The sequence below is a fragment of the Panthera onca genome, chromosome D2 (assembly GCF_046562875.1).
Source record: "Panthera onca isolate mPanOnc1 chromosome D2, mPanOnc1 haplotype 2, whole genome shotgun sequence".
NCBI lineage: Eukaryota > Metazoa > Chordata > Mammalia > Carnivora > Felidae > Panthera > Panthera onca.
The window spans coordinates 28240975-28260716 of NC_138349.1; the positions used below are offsets into that span (position 1 = coordinate 28240975).

The 19742-nt window shown below is 52.9% G+C and overlaps 1 protein-coding gene across 2 annotated transcripts; it reads right to left on the reverse strand.

The window, feature by feature from the left end:
* Nucleotides 1-3739: 3739 nt before the first annotated feature.
* KAZALD1 (Kazal type serine peptidase inhibitor domain 1) lies at nucleotides 3740-8379 on the reverse strand. Of its 2 annotated transcripts, none has more exons than XM_060641706.3 (5): nucleotides 7946-8379; nucleotides 6334-6890; nucleotides 4986-5146; nucleotides 4757-4904; nucleotides 3740-4562 (listed from the first exon to the last, which is right to left on the reverse strand). In XM_060641706.3, exons 2-5 carry the CDS (start codon nucleotides 6836-6838, stop codon nucleotides 4468-4470), a joined length of 909 nt encoding a protein of 302 aa, XP_060497689.3. In that variant the 5' UTR covers nucleotides 6839-6890; nucleotides 7946-8379; the 3' UTR covers nucleotides 3740-4467. The 2 variants fall into 2 exon arrangements, with proteins under 2 accessions (XP_060497689.3, XP_060497688.3); XM_060641705.3 differs by lacking the exon at nucleotides 7946-8379 and adding an exon at nucleotides 7318-7931.
* Between the last annotated feature and the right edge of the window lie 11363 nt (nucleotides 8380-19742).

Here is a 19742-nt window from a genome sequence, read left to right on the forward strand (position 1 = left end):
TCCCTTCTACTCTCTACATGCCCCAACCACTGCCCTCAGAGAACTCCTTCCTACCGCCACCTTCCCAGACTCCATTCCCACCCATCCCAATCTTCAAACTTTCCTCCCAAGGTGCTTTGCTTTGAGAGGTGAGAGTTGAGCTTCATTAACATCTCATTACCCAGAGTGGATTTCCATAACTGTTCACCCTTTTAGAAAGAATCTAGTCATTTACAGGGCTGAGGAAGTGACCAAAATATATCCCAGGAGGTGATGGGCCTGTGTCTCCAGCCTATTTCCCTCTGCCTTAAGCTGTCTGCACACTTAGAATAGAGTCCTAGGTGATAGGACCTGAAATTTTGAGCAAAAAAGAGTTCAATAAATCTCCAAGTCCACCAGAAGAGTGCTTAAGCTTGTCTGCCCCTCACATGTGTAGACAGAGTTACACAATCATGTGCATGTAATTCTGTAAACATACACGTATATAATTAATCTAAGTATACATACATTCACATGCACATGTTAGAACAGAATGTAAGCTCTGTAAGTCAGGGACAATGTGCCTTTCTGTGACGTACCTCCAGTTCCTACAATGATGTTGGCACATAACAAGTATTTGTTGAAAGAACGGCACATGGGGCGCCTGGGTGGCTCAGTTGGTTAAGCATCCGACTTCAGCCAGGTCACGATCTCACGGTCCGTGAGTTCGAGCCCCGCGTCAGGCTCTGGGCTGATGGCTCAGAGCCTGGAGCCTGTTTCCGATTCTGTGTCTCCCTCTTTCTGTCCCTCCCCCATTCATGCTCTGTCTCTCTCTGTCCCAAAAATAAATAAACGTTGAAAAAAAAATTTTTTAAAGAAAGAACGGCACATAATGGAACATATATTTGCAAATAAATGTATAATACATAATGGAACATATATTTGCAAATGTGTATACATGTATATACACAAATAACAATACATCCATGTATACAATGCTTATGCACACACATACATATATGTGTCTACATGGTTATCCACATACACACATATGCTTTTAGATAATCCATATATATAACATATTGTGATGTACATACATACATGTATACACACACCTCATAAAATGCAGGTAAGCACACACACACATGTAACTACTATGAACATATGATAGACATTACATGTAAATACACACATATACACGTATATGTACGTGTACGTACATGTGCACGCTCACATACATAAATGAATACAAATAGAAGCACCCTTTTACTCAGAAATTTCCAGTCAATTTAACTGTCTCAAGCCCCCTCCCCCCCCCCCCCCCCACCGCCCCAAGTCTGGCTGCCGCAACCAGAAATATCCACCAGATGGCACTCCTTTGCCACTTCCTGTACTCCCAAGTGTTGCCAGAGATGTCGCCCCTTTTGGCCAAGGCACAAAACTGGTGGAGCCGGCGTACCCCAAGAGCTTCCCCGTCACTCCCCTACCCAGCAGGGCGGTGGACATATCCTTCGTCCCCAAAGTCTGCAAACTCGCCCCCTCTCCGAAGTCGAACTCCTCCTCTGGGGCCTCCAGGCTTCTGTTGGAGGGGCGACTCCTCTTTGGGGGTCCCTGTTCTGCTCAGCCCTCAAATCCAGCCCCGTTCACCAGTGAGCCAAGGGTTGGGCCTCACCCAGACTCCCTCTGTTCAGAACAGCATGCTCAAGGGCCTTTACTAGGAGCCTTCGTAGTAATAAGCAGATTCCCCACGACGGCGGAGGAGCGAGTCAAGGTCATCTGTACACGTGTGGCACCTACACTCCTGTACACACAGCCCTCCGACCCCCGGCGTACCCCCGACATCGTGCCCTGGATACCCAGCGGGAGTCAGCCAAAAGCCGAGGGAATGGCCAGGCCCTGGGACCTAGTACCCTCGGCTAGGGAGGAGCAGGTCCCGGTTAACCCCTCCTGCACCGGTCCAGTGTTGACTCCGGATCTCCGGCTTGGAGTCGGAAGGAAGTACATTCGCTCATCTTAACCAAACCACTTCAAATCCCGGAGGTGAGGGAGTGGGGTGCGACAGAGGTCCTCCCGCCACTTCGAGTCAGCTCTCACGGAACCTCACATTTCGGGGGTGAGCAACCTCGAACAGAAAACGCAGGGAAGGCTTGGAAACCCGTTGGGAGGCGAGGCCGGAGTTCTGGCAGCGGCTCTGCTTCCCGCTCCTCTTCCCCTCTCTTCCCCCGGGAGCGGCGGGAAATTATTTATTAAAACGCCGCCCGCGCTCTCATTTATTTGCGGTGAATAATCCTCGGCATCGCAGCGCGTTTATTAAACCTTTCCCGTCCCCGCATTACTTTAATAATAAATCGCGTGTCACTTTCCGGCGACGTTATTAAAGCCCGTCCGCGGAGCAGAGGAGGGGAGGGGGTGGGGGTGGGGGGGTAGAGCAGCAGGGATTCTTTCTATTCCAGGCTGCGGGGCCTAAACCAGCAGGGTTGCGGAGGGGGGAAACTGAGGCTGTAAGGAGGCTGCACGCGAATACTCTACAAAGTCTGCATGAGCAAACAAGGAGTACGGATTCCGGGGGTGCGTGTGACCCTGGTTGGGTCGGGTGGAGCCTCTGCTCTGCAGGTGGGCACGGTAGGATCGATGGGCCCGCCAGGGGGCGCCTTCGAGCACAGCTGCGCCGGAGTCCCCTTCGAAGAACTAGCCTGGGAAGGATCCCCAGGCTTCCACAGAACCCTGACCATGTCCCCTCTTTCAATCCGGAGCACACCACCTTCTGTTCCGGACGCCAAACAACACGACCCCTCTATCCCTGGCACACTGCTCACGTCCCTACTCCTGCTTCCGCGGTCGCCTTGGAATTCGCCTCAGGTATCCAACCCGCTCGTGCCGTGGAGCGCAGTTTCTGGGGCCGCCGGGCTCTAGACGGGACTAGGCCATGAGAGCTGTCCTCTGGCTTAGCCTCTGGAAGAGCCCTGCGGTTCCGCGGGAGGCACTGCCAAGCCCTCGGATTGGGATTCCTGACCACGCCCCTCCCAAGAGCCCGGGCTCCCTGCCTCGGGCCCCAAAGGACAAGCTCAGACATTGAGCCAACTGCAATCTCTCCGGTGGTGGCGCCAGGCTCTAGGCGGAGCCCAGGCGCGCAGGAGACTGTCGCCATCCATACACAGGGTCTAGGCCTCCCGAACTTAAGTTTTCATTTTCTGCTTCAATCACTCAATAAACACTGTGCCTCACCAGTGCCCCTTGGCTAGGTAAGGAGAGTGTGAAGAGGGATGTGGGGAGGGAAAAAAAATGTGGCTCTGTGAAGGACCCTCAGCCAGACAGGACAGGTCACAGTTGGTGGATGAGGAAACAGGCTTACCTGACTTCTGTCTGGTCTCAACAAGGAAATGGGTGGATTCCTAGGGGAATCCTAGGGCTTGGTCCATACTGGTGGCCAAGCATCTCCCCTCCCTCATCCAGCTTGTGCTTTTACACTGGGGCCCTACCCACATAGACCTGGTTCGCCACTCTGCCTAGGGAGGGGACCAGAGTGGGCTGAACAGAGGGGGCAGGCACTCTAACTCTAGTCCAGCACAAATGGAGACCAGACTGGGAAGATACCCTCCCTCCAACCAGATGGCTTCAGCCTTCCTCCCTAGAGGGCAAGGGAGGCCCCAGCTCAAGCTTCCCCTCCGTACATCTGGCAGGCGGGTGCTTAGGGAGTGGGACCCACAGCTTTTGGATGCCTCCCAAGGAAATGTGGTCTTCATGTGCACATCTGCATGAACCATCTGTGCATCCGTGTGACTCAGTTTGTTCATAAATCCTTTATTGCGTGCCTACTGTGCCTAGTCCCGTGCTAGGCATTGTCCAATACAGAGTGGTATAAGATATGGTGCTGGCCTTGTGGGGTTTCCAGAATGACAGAAGCCGGTCATGACCAAATGCCCATTTTACTGCCCTGGACTAAACCATGCTCCATTATGCTTTTCTAGACAACAGATGGCCAACAGCAAAGAGGACTGCAGTTAGTAAGTGCAATTGGGACTTAGGTGAGGGGGGAAATTTCTAGAAGGTGAGTTTTGAGGACGGGTAAACTGAGGCTAGGCAAAGGTTAGGGACTAGAAAAATAACAGCCGGGGCTGTGGTAAAGGGTAGTTAGAAAGACTGGCTGAGCAGGGCTGGAGGGAGGGCTCTCAGAAAGAAATGGAGGACCTTGGTTGCCTCCTTGTGCGCCCCCACACCCCCACCCAGCCTAGGGACCAGCAGGCAGCTGCTGTCTTCTGCCTGGTTGGTCCCCGCTGGAGACTGTCCTGGCCAGGGCACTTCCTCCATGGGCCTCTTAGCATCCCACCACCCCTAGTCTCTGCCTCTCTCCTTATCCTCCAACTTTGTCTTCCTACTTACCACTACCACGTCTCCCCTATTAAGGGCATTAAAGCGATGAAAGGCCCCCGCTCCCCCTTTCAGGTCTTTTCAAGAGCAGAGATGAATACTGTCCCCACTCACCCACCCCCATAGGCCAGAGCTCCGGACCTAGTAGTAATCCTCGCCCTCTTCACTCTCAGCCTCCTCCTCAGGAACCAGATGTAGGGATGGCAGCTGGGGGATGCCTGTAGAGTTCAGCTGGTCTGCAAACACAGGTGGGCAAAGGAGAGAGAACAGGAAAGGGGCTGTCGGTTACCCACATGTCCCAGACTGTGAGAAAGCCATACTTGCATGTGCACCCATATGCGCGCACACACACACACACATGCGCGCACATGTGAGGTCCTGAATCCACCACCAGTCCCCCCAGTCCCCAGAGCCCAGGGTTCCCCCTTACCCGGCGTGAGCACCGTCAGGCTAGCTGGGGCCTCAACCTGGCCGAGAGCATTGCGGGCCAGGCAGCGGTAGATACCCTCATCACTGGGACGCACAGCTTGGATCTGCAGCCAGCCTGTCACTTCAAACCTCTGGGGTCCACCCCTGAACTGGAGCCAGAGAAAGGGTCAGCAAGATCCTTCTAGGGGGACCCTGGGCTGCCCAAGGGAGGCCTCTGCTCCCTATCCTACCTGCACTGAGATGTGGGGATCATCCCCTGGCAGCTGAATGTCCAAGCCGTCCTTCCTCCACTCGATGGATGCCATGGGGTAGGCAAACACCTCACAGCCAAAGATCACATCCTGTCCCGTCACGTTCCAAATGTCATATGGGTGCAACACGATCTGGGGCTCTAGGGGTGGAGGCGGAAGGCCTGAGAACAGGGTGGCACATCTCGCCCAGCAAGAAGCCCATGTATGAACCCTCATGGATGTGTTTGCGGGGAAACACAATAGACGCTCAGGCAGATACACATCCATAAGCAAGACATGACATGTACACACAGGTACATACAAATGCAGGTGCGGGTACACACAGGTACAAACCCAGAAGTGGCAAGGCACATGCAACAGGATGCACAGGAACAAGCACACAGGTCCACACCTCAGCTTGGCAGCCACACTCTGTCCCTGATTGCTCCCCTGTCCTCATTCCACCCTCTAGGCCCCTGTCCTGCTATACTTGTAACTGACACCTCCCCCTACCCTCCCCCTTTCCTAACCGAGTGGAGTTGCCAAAGACCAGAAGAGCGGCCCTCCCCCTACCCCCCACTCTGGGACCAGGGAAGGGGGCGAGAGAGGGGGGTGGGATTCCCACGTGGGAAAGGCAGAGAACCTGAAACCAGATCTGGGCAGCAGGCAGAAAGCCTGAAGTTGCAGGGTAAAGTGTTGGGACCCTGTGTTTGTTTTCCTGGCAGCCGCAGCCAGGCCAGATCCCTCAAAGGGGCTCAGGAAGCGAAAGTTACTAAAGCTGCCAAAGGAAACCTGAGGCTTGAATGGCCCTCAGCACCACCACCACCACCACCCCCACCCGGGATGGGAGGGAGGAGGTGGAAGAGCCCCCTCCTTCACTACTCCCGGGGTCCAGAAGAAAGAGAAGGGAGGCGGGAGACTGGGCTAACAGCTTGCTCTGCGAATCCGAATCCGCCCAAGTGAAACCTGATTTCATCTCACTGGAACCCAAATCGCGTTGCCTGGGCTCCAGCGGTCTAGGCAAAGCCTGGGAGTCTCTTCACTCTCTCCCTTTTGAGAGACCAATCATTGGCTATGTGCCTGCTCCCTCAGAAGGGTCCGTCCCGCCGGCCGGGTCTGGAGCTTTCACGCGCCTCAGGGCACACAGCTTGCTGACAAAGCTTGGACCGCACCTTAGGGCAGCGGTCTCTGCGGACCAGCAGCGAGCGCGGGCTCTTACACTGAAGTCGAGCACTCCCCTGCCTCATCTTTTTCGCTCCGCTGGCCAGAGACCAATTCAGTCGGAGGTCGGGGATCAGTGCCTCGAGCGCCCCGAGCGCCAGGGGTAGGGACCCCGGGCCGTGCGTACCCGATTCGCAGGGCCCCGGGTGCGCCACAGTGAGGTTGGCGTCGGGCCGAGCGCGGGCCGCCTCCTGCAGCCGGCAGATCTGAGCGTAGGTGCGGCCGTCGGATCCGCAGAGCGGGCGCTGCGAGCGGCAGGCGCACAGCGGCTCCGGCACCTCCCCGCGGCTCAGGTCCCCGCCTGCGTCCAACCGGCACTCAAGCTGCTCGCCGCAGCGCCCGTAGAAGTGGGCGCTGGGGTCCAGGTCGCAGAGCTGGCCCTCGAGGTTGGCGCATTCCCAGCAGCAGCCGCACGCGTCGCGCACCCGGCCGGCCAGGCAGCCCCGTGGCGCGGCGCACTCTTCTGGCCGGCAGGGAGCGCAGCCCTCGCCCTCCGCCAGCAGCCGCAGCCAGCCGCGCCGCAGGTAATCGGGGCCTGGGGACGGTCGCGCGCCTGTCGGGGGCGGCGTCCGCACCACCAGCAGTAGCAGTAGCGAGGGTAGCGCCAGGGCAGCTGCCGGCGGCCGTGGCATGGTTAGCTGGAAGCCCTGCGAGCGCTCTGGGCATCAGCGCGTTCGTGGCACCCTGCCAGGGAGGGAAGCCAGGTCAGGAGGTCAGAAGCAACCTCACTGTTACTTGTACCAAAGTTTGACCCACGCACTGCCCCCTTCCCTGCTGCCTTGGAGTCAAGGAGACCCTCAACACAGAAGCATAGTGACTCTCTAGGAGTCATCCAGTTATTGATCGGACCGGGTTTCTGGGGTTGGGGACAGATGAGAGGAAAGGATGGTAAAACTCAGGCGCCAGCATACACGCGCGCGCGCGCGCGCGCGCGCACACACACACACACACACACACACACACACACACCCAGCAGCAGCACCACAGACCATCCAACTCTGAAGCTTCCTGTCCTAGAGGTAGATGGGAATGGATGGCCCCAGAGCTAAGGAGTTGTTAACAAGGGAGGAAACGCGGAAAGAGTAGATGCCCCGGGGCCCAGAGTGCTCACCTACTGTCTAGGACTAAGCCCTTCAGAGCAGCCGTGATTCCGGTCCGAAAAAGCAGGCAGTGGAAAGAAAGCAGAGGCCACCAAACGGCTGGGCCTGCCAGCCACCTCTGCTCCGGCTTGAGGATCTCTGAGAGAGCCCAAGGGCTTGGACTCGGAGAGCAACTCCTCCGCCCCCTCTCCCCGCCTCTCGACGTCGCACACAACCCCCTCCCTCCAGTTTTGAAGCTGCCAATTTTATGCAGCCGCACAGGACCCTCCTGGGCCACTTCCCCTAGCTGGGCCAAAGTCACAGTGAGAAGTGAGGAGTCGTAACCGGACACCGAAGCTGGGAGATGACAGGGGGCAGGATGGGGTGGGGGGTTGGGAGTAGGGGCTATGAGGGTGGCTGGGAAGCTCGAAAGAGCCGAGTGAAGGTCTAAGTCTTGTCCCATCCTACTCTACAGTCCCTGGGGTCTGCTAGAGCATCTGCATAACGCGGAGGCGGTAGGAGCTCTGGTGCCTAGGCTCCTGGAGGGCAGAGCCAACCAATGTAGTCTCCCCGCAGCCCAGGGCTGGCTTCCCAGGGACTACTGCAGTCTCGTCCACCCAGCTTCCCCACTAAGGCGCCGGTCAGAGATTCGGTGCTTACATCTGCCTCACCACATCTGGCCTCGTCCTCCCTCCCCACATCCGGCAGGTGCTTCAGCCCGCGGATGAGCCTGGAGATTAGAGGTCCCAGCCGACCAGCAGCCGCAGGGAGAGGTGGGCGGGGCGCCTCCCCCGCGGACCTCGCTCCGGGTCGGGATTATAGGTTATGGTTAGTTCCAAGGCCGGCAGGGCCGGAGGCATTTGGTTTCGCGGCCGCCACCGGCGCCACCGTGGCACTTTGGGCTGGGGGCGGGGAGGAGAGCGTTCCTGGAGGCCCGCCCGCCTTACAGGGGGTCGGCCAGGCCCCGCCCTAGCCTGCCCCTAGCGGCTTACAGAAGCCGCGCAGCAGTTCAGCGTGTAGGGGGCGAAAACTGCGCTTTGCAGCGGGGGAGGTGACAGTATTTAGTCAGTCTCGGGCCAGAAGGACCTGGCCCCCAGCCTAGCGGCCTCCGAGGCCTCCTGACTAACCTCGAAGTTCAGGGCTGGCGGCAGCCTGCCGACCGCCCAGGGGGATCCGCTCCGCATGCGTACTGGAGGCCTAGAGAGTCCAACTCCCTGATGCGGTCCAGGACTATCAGTCCGGACCTCAACTTGGACAAGCCCTTCCACTTAGGGGTTCCCTAGCCGCGGGCACGTCACTCCTGGCCAGAGGAGGCTCTGATGAGGTAGGAGAAAACAGATACACAGTCACCGTGGTCCCCCAAACTCCGGAGGGACAGGGAGCAAACTTCGCGCGAGATCTCACAACTATCGCGAGAACCTGAACAGGAAGCCTAGGAATTCGGAGCAGGAAAGGCCCGCGGGTTTTAAACCGGAAAAAGAATGGGCGGGGCCGGCGATGGCTGATATTTGTGGGTAAACCCCTTTCTTTTGCCCTGGGGTCAACTGAAATGTTGACCTGGGGCAGATGTGAACTGTAAGAAAACTGCAGGAAGTCCTGAGAAAAACAGGAGAGTGGGTAGGAAGGGGCTTGAAATTGCGGAACTGACTAATGGAGCCACTCAGGGAAGTCTGACTCTGAATTACAAAATGCCTTGAGGGTGATCACTCCCAGTATACAGAGGGGAAGCAGTCGGGGATCTCAAAATGAATTGTTACCGGCTTCTAAGACTTGGAGCCAGTATTTAAACAGCAAACTCCCCGGACCTACACACTCTTTACTTACCCCACTTTACTGTAGCCGGTTGTTTACTTTCAGTATTTGCTATGCTCTAAGCGTTTGACATTAGGAATCGTGTCTGACTCTTCACTGTATCTTGCGCACCTAGCCCTGCGCCTAGCAGCACAGTAAATTCTTGGTAAATATTTGGGGATTAAATGTGAAAGACTTCCTGTGTGTGAAAGTCAAGTTTAATTTAGACTTTCGGAGTCGCTGAAGGCTGGATAGACGGGGAACGAGCGCCCTCTGGTGGGCATGCGGTTGGCGATGAGAACAAGATCGTGCATACAGTAGGCACCAAAGATGTTGACGGTACAGATCGGCTTTTATTAAGTAAAGATGTGTTCCTGGAAAAACACCACATATTGTAAAAAATATTTTTAGAAGGGGTTTTTTTTTTGCAAAAGACAATTTGAAAGTCTAGCTATGTTCCCAGAGCCTCATCATCTGACACTAATCCAATTCAGACTGCAAAACACATTCAATAACATCTATTCCCATTCAGTGTCTTGAAGAATACATAGTACTGCCTCTTTCTCTTCCCCACCCTTGACTGTAGACGCTTGTACTGAGAGGAGGAGGCATAGAATGTAGTTTGCTTTCCACCGTGATTCATAGCCTGGAGTTCACAGGCTATCGTATCTTCACTTTCAGCCACTGACCCATGAAATAGTTGTTAGATATAATGATAGAATGAAATGGGTCTTGTACAGATGAACAGCAGAAGAAGAAACAAGGGTAAAAGATCAGTGTGTAACCGGGTAAGAAATTACTTGGGAGGGATCACACCTTCCAACCTGACACCAGCCTCTTTTGACATGGCTGGTGAAAATAGGGGGGTTGCCACTTTGATGAAGAGGCAGAAGTGAAACAAATGGTCCAAACTGGCCCATGAGAGACAGATACAGAGGAATTGTGTTTTCTGAGAACATTAGAACCAGTTAAGTCAAAGAAGCCTCAACAGATAATTAAGATGGAATACCTTGTAGATACCAATGATGACAAAGAGGTGAACTTAGTCAAAATATGTGTAGGAAAACAAGGTTAAGTGAAAAGGAGAAGGATCTGGATACTAATCATTACTGTGTAAATATTTGCCATGTATATCAGTAAACACCTTAAGACAATTCAGAATGAGGCAAATCGTTGAGTATACAGCTCACTATTCCTTTATTTTGTAAAATTTATTTTCCATAATAAAAAATTAGAGGCTATTTTTTCTAGGTAGATTTAGGATGCTGAGATAAATTTAGAAAGTTGGGACAGCCAGGTGGGCAGATACACATTATAATGTGGCTACAAATAATATTACCAAATGAAAGTTGGAATACTCAGGAGATGAGCTGTCTGGAATACCTAGGCATTAAGTCAAGTAAAATGAGCTTTAAGACATGCAGAGAGAGATCAGGTGAAAATTTCTTTAGTTTACTCTTCCTATATCCCAGGAGGCAATTCTCTCTGTCCCACCCTCAGTGTCCCATCCACCTTTGAGATGGAGACTGTAGCTCCATCTGACCTGATGACTTGGCCATATTTTGAATTAATAAACTTAGAAAGGATGTTTAAGTCATTTAGATTCTCTCTACATTTCTTGTTCTTGTTTTTAACTTTTTTCCCCCATTTTAAAGTATAAAAGACAAACAGAAAAAGTGCACAAAATAGAGATATAGGTCAATTAATCATTACAAAATTAATACTCATGTGATCATCATCCAGGTCAAGAAATAGAACATTGTTAAAACCGCCAGAAACCCTCATGTCCCATCACAACCATTAATCCCTCCTTTCCCCACTAGGTAACCATTTCTAACTTCATATTTTAATTTTACCTGCTTTTGATTTATATATAAATTGCAATACACTTAGGAATGGAGTAGCTGCTTCATGTGATATACACACATTCAACATTAGCAGTTATTGCCAAACCGTTTTCCCAAAGTGACTCTATCAATTTACATAGTCACCAGCAATTAATGAGAGCTCCCATTGTGCCACATCCTTGCCAACACTTGGTATTGGCAGTCTTTTCAATTTTAGCCATTAAGTAAATATTGTAGAGCCTAAGATCTAAGATGGCCAGTCCACAAGGATTTCCTCCCCTGGATTAAAAAAAAACAACAACACTTTACTTTGAAATAATTTAACATTTGCATAGAAGTTTCAAAAATAGCACAGGGGTGCCTGGGTGGCTTGGTCAGTTAAGCATCTGACTTTTCAGCTCAGGTCATGAACTCACAGTTTCTGAGTTTGAAACCCCCCAGTCTGGCTCTGTGCTAAGAATGCAGAGCCTGGGGCGCCTGGGTGGCTCAGTCGGTTAGGCATCCGACTTCGGCTCAGGTCGTGATCTCGCGGTCTGTGAGTTCGAGCCCCGCGTCAGGCTCTGTGCTGACAGCTCAGAGCCTGGAGTCTGTTTCAGATTCTGTGTCTCCCTCTCTCTCTGACCCTCCCCCATTCATGCTGTCTCTCCCTGTCTCAAAAATAAATAAACATTAAAAAAAATTAAAAAAAAAAAAAGAATGCAGATCCTGCTTGGGATTCTCTCTCTCTCTCTCTCTCTCTCTCTCTCTCCCTCCCCAGCTGGCTCTCTTTCTCTCTCTCTCAAAATAAATAAATACACATAAAAAATAGCACAGAAAGTTCCCATGTACCCTCACCCACCCGACCCCAATGAAACCATATTATATAACCATAGTATACTTAACAGAACCTAGACATTGACATTGCTACAATACTATTAACTGCTAACCAAACTATGGACCTTATTCAGATTTCACTAATTTTTACATACATTCATGTGGGGTGTGTGTGTGTGTGTGTGTGTGTGTATGTGTTTATAATTGAAATTTTATTACATGTATAGGTTTGTGTACTATGAGGTGAATAAGTGGGTCTTCCGGGGTATGGGAGACTAAAGCACATGCCAGGGGAACAACTTGTAGAATCTATAACACTAAACCAAATGTCATTTAGTATATAAGTTGCTTTTTAAGTTACTATCGAAAGTCATTGAAGGAAGGGGCACCTGGCTGGCTCAGTCGGTGCCACATGCGGGTTTTGATCTTGGGGTTGTGAGTTTGAGCCCCACATTGGGTTTAGAGATGACTTAAAAAATAAAATCTAAAAAAAAAAAATCATTGAAGGGAAAGGAGGCTAGTTGTCAAGAAAGCTAAATATACATTTTCACACTCAACATCTACCTGTTGGGGCAGCTGGGGGCAAAGGCGGAGTCCCAGGGTCACTGGTGGAGGTCAACTGTTCATTATGGCATACTCTGAAGGAAAGACCTGGTAATGACAAGTGATGTTCTCCAAAGTGGCAGGCTCTTCAGTCTTGCCTTGCTTTTTACTTGAAGACAATTTTCTGTAAGTGAGGCCAATGAGATAACTTCCTGCTGAGACATCTACAGTGATTCTTTATTCATTCTACCATTATTTTATATGTCCAGATGATACCCAAATTTCCACCGCTGGCCCAGACCTCTCTCCTGAATGTCACACCAGTACAACCAAACTGATGAATCCACTTCTAGCATTTTCTTTTTTTAAAAAAAAAATTTTTAACGTTTACTTATTTTTGAGACAGAGAGAGACAGAGCATGAACCGGGGAGGGGCAGAGAGAGAGGGAGACACAGAGTCCAAAGCAGGCTCCAGGCTCTGAGCCATCAGCCCAGAGCCCGACGCGGGGCTCGAACTCACGGACCGCGAGATCGTGACCTGAGTTGAAGTCGGATGCTTAACCGACTGAGCTACCCAGGCGCCCCTAGCATTTTCTTCCAAGCAGTCAGAGAAGAAGGCCAGAAACAGCTTCAGCCTGCATCATATTTATGGCTCCCAGAAAAAAAAGCATCAATATGTCAAATCACAGGGTAACATTTCATTGACTCTGCTTGAGTGATATGCTCAACGAGAATTAATCAGATGGCCAAGGCCTGGCCAGCCTGGAGCACAAGTCTCCCCCTGCTGCAGATGCAGTCCATGCCCCACGCATTTACTCTTGGCCACCCCAAAGTTTACCTGCAGACAGTTCATTCCTGTACAGTCTCGTGGGTCTGAGCCCCTAGAGTGAGCTCAGGTAGCAGGGCAGGCTAAAAATGCCAGAGTTAACCCAAGAGCAAGCCATATCAGGTGAGGGGCAGGAGTTGAAGGGTAAATACCTCTGCTTTGTTTCCTTTCAGTGGGATAATTCTGAGGTGTATTCTGTCTGGTCTTCCAGAAGGGCTCCAGTGGGACTGAGCCCCAGTTACCCTCAGTGGTAACTCACTCACTGATGCACCCTCTATTTGTTTCCGCCCCCCCTTCCCTCACTTCCCTTCTCCTTCACTGTGCTCTCTGGGGGGGTTGCCAAATAAACAACTTCTACTCAAACCTTGTCTCGGGATGTGATTTCTGAGGAACCAAAACTAAGATGACCCCTGTAAAGCCATCTGTCTGGAAGCCCCATCGAGACCATTTGACAAGGAAAAGATTTTGGACCCCAAACTACATTTGTTTGTGACCGTATCCTTCGCTCATACCCCACTTTCAACCTTTGCTTTTTTTTTTTTTAATTTTTTTGGGGGCGCCTGGGTGGCTCGGTCGGTTAAGCGTCCAACTTCGGCTCAGGTCATGATCTCACGGTCCGTGGGTTCGTGCCCCGCGTCGGGCTCTGTGCTGACAGCTCAGAGCCTGGAGCCTGTTTCAGATTCTGTGTCTCCCTCTCTCTGTGACCCTCCCCTGTTCATGCTCTGTCTCTCTCTGTCTCAAAAATAAATAAACGTTAAAAAAAAAAAAATTTTTAATTTTTTTTAACGTTTTTATTTATTCAACCTTTGCTTTTAACGTATAACAGTTCAGTGTTGGCTTCTGTGGGGAGTTGGGCAATAGGTTAATAACATCCGAGACTTCTCCGAACTGAAACCAAGGTTTCCCTGAAACCAAGGAAGAATCTGGGAAATGTATGCTCAGAACTCCAAAGAAGAAATGGTAGGATGTTTTCTCAAGGGCTGATGGAAGACAAAACACTATTAGGAACTACTTGGCTTTTAGGCAACCGCACCACGTAGAAACCTCTTGACCCCGGGCAAGAATCAGAATAAGGTGAGTATAATCCTAGGCAAAGAGTAACCGCCATCTCTGCTCAGTGTGGGCAACTCAGCACTAACAGAACAAACATGTTAGAAAGGATGGGCGGTAAAGAACAAACACGGGGCTCTCCCAACCGAGGTCGGGAGTCAGACTGCGGATTTGGGCTCAGGTCACGTTCTCATGGTTCGGTTCATGGAGGGCTCCACGTTGACAGCACCGAGCCTGCTTGGGATTCTCTCTCTCCCTCTCCCTCTGCTTCTCTCCCTCTCAAAATAAATAAATGGACTTAAAAAAATTAAAAAAAAGAACAAACACGAGACTCAGCATGAACCTCTGAGCATGTCCAAAAAGTCCATAAGCCTTACATGTCAGTATGAAGCCACATGAAACCCCGGACACACTTGCACACTTTCTCTCCTCTTCCCCAGTGGTTAAGGTGCGGGAAGAGAGGTACCAAGAGAGGGCACAGGAGAACCATGGCTAGCGAACCTCCTGCTGGCTCGGTCCCCCCATTGAGGGAGACCCAAGTGGGGAATTCGTTGAGTAGAATCACACTGCGGTTGAGTTCAAGAAATGGGTACAAAATGGTGCTTTAAGCTAAAAGCGGAGATCTCCAAGGGTCCCGAGACGTGACTTCGCGCCGGCTGTCTACAACGTTTCTAAAGAATTTGGATTTAGCCCAAGAGCGAAGGCTACCGTGCCACTGGTCCAGCCGCTGGCAGCATCTGCAGCATGCGGCAGCTGAAAAGGCCGACAGTGTGGGAAGGGCCTCACAGAAGTTCCTACTTGAACTTAGCATCCAGGCTTCCCGTCAGCTTTGCCAGCAGCTGCGACCCATCTGAACCTCAGTTTCCTCTGAGAGACGAGGGTGAATTCAGCCTTCGGACATGTTGTATTCGGCACAGGGTTTTTGGGTTTCTAACTAATTGCCAATATTTCAGCATAAAAATCCAGAATGTGGGGGGCAGCGTCGGCAGGCCAGGATGCTCAGGGAGGCCTGGGGGAGAACTCCCCGCTGCTCTTAGTGCTGAGATAGGGAGGTAAGAAAAGTCAAGCTAATATCAAGTTATCAAGCTGCTGGTGCTGCTAAAAAAGAGGGAGTGGGGCGGGGGGAGAGAGAAAAGAAAACCTGGGGAATCTGGTCCACTTAGCAACCACTGAGCATAAGTAGTGGCTACTGTTTTAGGTGGGTCTGGCCCTCTCTAGCTCACCCTAGTCCTGATGGTGGGACCAGTTTGCCTCATTGAAGACTCCTGCCTGCCCCTGTAACCTTTGCGGATATGATCCTTGAACTAGATTGGTCTTTGGCTCCAAAAGGCAATAGCAATGACAACAACAACAGCTACCGCTGAGCAAAGGTTCCAGTGTGCCAGGCACTGTGGCCGGCAATTTACATACATTAGCTTGTTGCAGACTTACAATGCCTTGTAAGGTAGGCTTATTAAACTTACTTATTTTTTTAATGCTTATTTTTGAGAGAGAGAGAGCACAAGCAGGAGAGGGGCAGAGAGAGAGGGAGACAGAATCTGAAGCAGGCTCCAGGCTCTGAGCTGTCAGCACAGAGCCCGATGCGGGGCTCGAACTTACAAACTGTGAGATCATGACCTGAGCCGAAACTTACTTTTTAAATAAGGAAACCGAGGGGCGCCTGGGTGGCTCAGTTGTTTAAGCATCTGAGACTTTGGCTCAGGTCATGATCTCACGGTTTGTGGGTTCAAGCCCCGTGACAGGCTCTGTGCTGACAGCTCAGAGCCTGGAGCCTGCTTTGGATTCTGTGTCTCCCTCTCTCTCTGCCCCTCCTCTGCTCATGCTCTGTCTCTCTGTCTCTGTCTCAAACGAATAAACATTGGGGCTCCTGGGTGGCTCAGTCCAACGCTTGGTTTCAGCTCAGGTCATGATTTCGCGGTTCGTGAGATGGAGTTGTGCGCTTAAGAGCACAGAGCCTGCCTGAGATTCTCTGCCCCTCCTCTGCTCTGTCTCTAAAAACAAATACACTTTAAAAAAAGTTTAAATGAATGAACATTAAAAGAATAAATAAGGAAACTGGGGTTCAGACCGGTAGGTAAGTTTGCCCACTGCCACACTGACCAGTAGGCAACAGAGTCAAGACTTGAACCTGGGGCTGCGCGGGCATGATTCTACCATCACACTGTCCTGACACTATCACTCTTATCTTTATCTGCTACCTTCAGGGCAGCTAGAGCAGAACTCCAGCTGGTGGTTTATAAGTTTAAATGCCCCATATTCAAGAGCCAACCAGTAGAGATGCAGGTGAGTATATGTCCAGTCAGCAGAAAATCGGGAGGCGGGGAGGTGATGGGGCACATCTTCGGTTAAAGCATTTGGGCACCTGAGGCCAAAGTGCCCCGGGGTTAGTATTAATAGAAGACGAGAGCTATGAGCTTGGGGGAGGGGGGAGATGGGATCAGTCTCCTGAGATGCCAGGACCTTCGAGAGGCCTTGGGGAAGGCCTCTCCAGGTGCTCCTAGTGCTGAGACAGGTAGGTAGAAGGTGAGAGAGTGATGGCTGAGCTGCTGGTATTGACAGGAACTCTCCTGGCTATGGGGGGTTGGGGTGGGGGGTTCTGGCGAATGGAAAGCGGGTGGCCGTCTGAGCTGGGGGACAATGTGAGCCTCTGAGCCATGAGGCCTAGGGGTCCCACCCATGCCTTCCTCCCTTCTTGCCCCTCCCCGCTCCTGGTCTGAGGGGTCTGTGGTAACCAACCAGCTTCCTGTGCAGGACTAGCCCAGCTAGCTCACAGGGAAAAATTGGATGGGAGCCTTTCTTAGGTGCAGCATTTTACCGAAAGCCTCGCAGACAGGGCGCCCCACAGTGCAAGGACGGGAGAAGGACAAGGAGGAAAGGACTTGTTCAGAGGCCCTTCACCTCGGCGCGGGGGCTCAGCCTCCACTTGCCTGGTCCGGTGGGTAGCAGGGAGGATGAGGCTAGGTCTGGGGGAGCGAGGGCACCGCGCGGTTCCGTGTCCCAGTCAGGTGAATGGCCCGGAGCCTAGAACTGGGCGCCCTGCCTGGGATCCCGCAGCCAAGGCCTGGAGCGCCCCCTGCGGAAGCCGAGAACACCGCAGGCAGGTGGCAGCACCCGGCGAGGAGGCCGGAGGAGGGAGCTCCAGCCCCGCCCGGGAGCCGGGTGCGCCCCCATCCCACCTGCACGAGGGCACCCCGCCCGGGGGAGGGGGGCGGGAGTCCGAGGCGGGTCGGATTCCCAGCCAGCTCTCTCCTCACAGGAGGCGGCCCATTATCCGGCGTCGTTAAAGAGCAATTAGATGGAAATTAAGCCGAGAACAAGTATTGATTATCTCATTAAGGCCGGGGGAGCCCGCTCTGTCGGTGAGAGTTTACCGCCGCTCACCCCATTATCTGCAAGGTGAAAGCCTGCGGTCATCAAAACCCAGTGAAGTATTGATCTTACCCCTATCCCCAAACCCAGTCCCGCGCCCTCCCCCTAGAGTGTATGGGGTCTGGAGAGGTGACACGGGGTGGGGGGGGGGGGATGATGGGGGGAGGAAAATCTCAGGCCCCCACTCTCTGTGTCTTAGCACTCCCTCTGTATTCCTTTCATTTTCTGCTTCCAAATCATTATTTTTCCCCGTGCTACTTTGGTGGGGGGGAGGGGGGGAAAGGAGACCAGAGATAATTCACATCCCTCCAGGGCGGTAGAGGGGGATCCCCTAGTTTTACCTCCAGAGAAGATAAACTAAAGTTGAAACTTAACTGAAATTATTTGCCCCTGTTGACACAGCATATCGGGTGTCTCTGGACCTCGAACCCCATACCCTGCAGAGAGGGGGATGGGTTTAGTTCTGGATCACCACCATCTCCAAAACAAGAGATACCTAGGATCACCCCCAAGGCCCCCCAAGGCTTAGAGACCTTAGAGTTAAGAAGGGGCTTCCCCAGGGTCCCCGATGATGAGACCTTGGGAGAAAAATCAGAGAGTGTTAGAGAGAAAAGTTGTTTTCATCCTAGTTTTGCTTCTAGCTAGCTGTGTAACCTCAGGCAAGTCACGTTGCCTCTTCAGGCCACAGAGTCTGCAAAGAATGGGGTTGGAAGCGCTCTAGAGCTCCTGCGCCCTCAGACACAACAATCTGTCAGACAAAGTGCGGAGTCCGGCTGGCAGGCCTGGGGGTGCAGCTGTGTGCCCAGCCCCTGCCTGACCCTGGGGGAGCTTATGGCCTCAAGGGGAAGAAGACATTGAATGGATAATCATGGAAATAATTAATAAGTCGCAATTATGATAGGAACTAGAAGGAAGAGTGCAGGTGCTAAGACGGTGTTGGAGAAGCGAACGGAGGGGGCTTGCGCAGGAAGCAGATGTTTCAGTAAAGACACAGGGAACGTCTGTTGCCCACTAACTCGTTCAACACACGGTTACTGAAGGTGCTCCAGAGCCCAAGGTGAGCAAAACCACGGTACTTCTCCCTGGAGCCCATAGTCCAGTGGGGGGAGACAGACAGCAATGATCTAACCACACAAATGAAAGCAAAAGCACACATACGGTACACCTACTGAAAAATACGACGAGTAATGAGCGAGAATAAGAGGAGGGATTCACTTGGAGAAGAGAGGGTCCAGGAAGCCTCTCTGAGAGCGCGATGGTCAGTCCATCATTGAAGACCAGAAGCCCTTCAGTGGAGTCTTTGGGAAAACGGGGTGGGGGAGGGAGTCTCCTGGAGAGGGCGCACCTTCCTCCCCAACGCGCCTTGCCTTGGAGCGCGCCCAGGACGGAGACCCAGCAGAGACTAGGGTTCCGGCCTCTGACACTCCGGACCCCACCGTGGGGCTCACCTGAGAGTTTCAGGCGAGCCTAGGGGGCGGAGGGCGGGCCGGCGGCGGCAGGTGGTACACCGGGCGCGCACCAAGTTGGCCCGAGCGGAGTGCGCGGCGCCGCCGCGGTATCTGGGCTCATCTCCCTGCCCCGGAGCCGGGCAACGATTAATCTTGGTTGACGGTTTCTAATGTCCTAATTGGGAGGTGGGGAGAGCGGCCCAGTCCGCCCTAAAGGTAGAAGCGGCTAATGGGCCTCTTCATCACCGCCAGGAGCGGGTCCCCGGTGGAGCGCGAGGGGCGCTGCAGCAGGTGAGACGCGGAGCTGGCGGCGGCCCTTAATGAAGCTGCCCGGCCTGCGCGGACCGAGAGGAGAGCTCCGGGGAGGCAGGCGGTTCCAGGGGTGGAGGGCGGTTAGCTCAGCCCAGCGCGGGGGCTCACCTGGGTGCCCTTTCCCTGAGGAGGCCTCCCGGGGGCGCAGGGCTGGGTGGGTGGGGGTGCTGGGTTAGACCTGAGTAGAGAATGGATCTTTTCGGAGGTGACAGGAGTGGGACGGGATATGGCCCTGCAGTAAGGAAGGGCCTGGCACTAGGTGGGCTCTCCGAGATGTTGCTGACCCACAAGGCCTGTGCCCGACGTGTGCAGGGCAGAGATGTGAGAAGCAAGTGTGGATTCTCAGGCTTTCGGGGACCCTAACGACTCCAGAGCGCCTTGTCTTTCACAGCTGCGCCCCTTGCCCTCTGCGACTCAGTTTCCCTTCTGGAGCGGGTTTGTGAGCTCCCAGCCCCTCC

What these genes read in the sequence shown, in the direction of transcription:
- KAZALD1 (XM_060641706.3), bottom strand. Translation starts at nt 6,838, where the DNA reads ATGCCACGGCCGCCGGCAGCTGCCCTGGCGCTACCCTCGCTACTGCTA. An exon ending in ATCCCCACATCTCAGTGCAG is followed by an intron (nt 4,905 to 4,985) that starts GTAGGATAGGGA and finishes CTCTGGCTCCAG; the next exon opens with TTCAGGGGTGGACCCCAGAG. An exon ending in CCTGACGGTGCTCACGCCGG is followed by an intron (nt 4,563 to 4,756) that starts GTAAGGGGGAAC and finishes CTGTGTTTGCAG; the next exon opens with ACCAGCTGAACTCTACAGGC.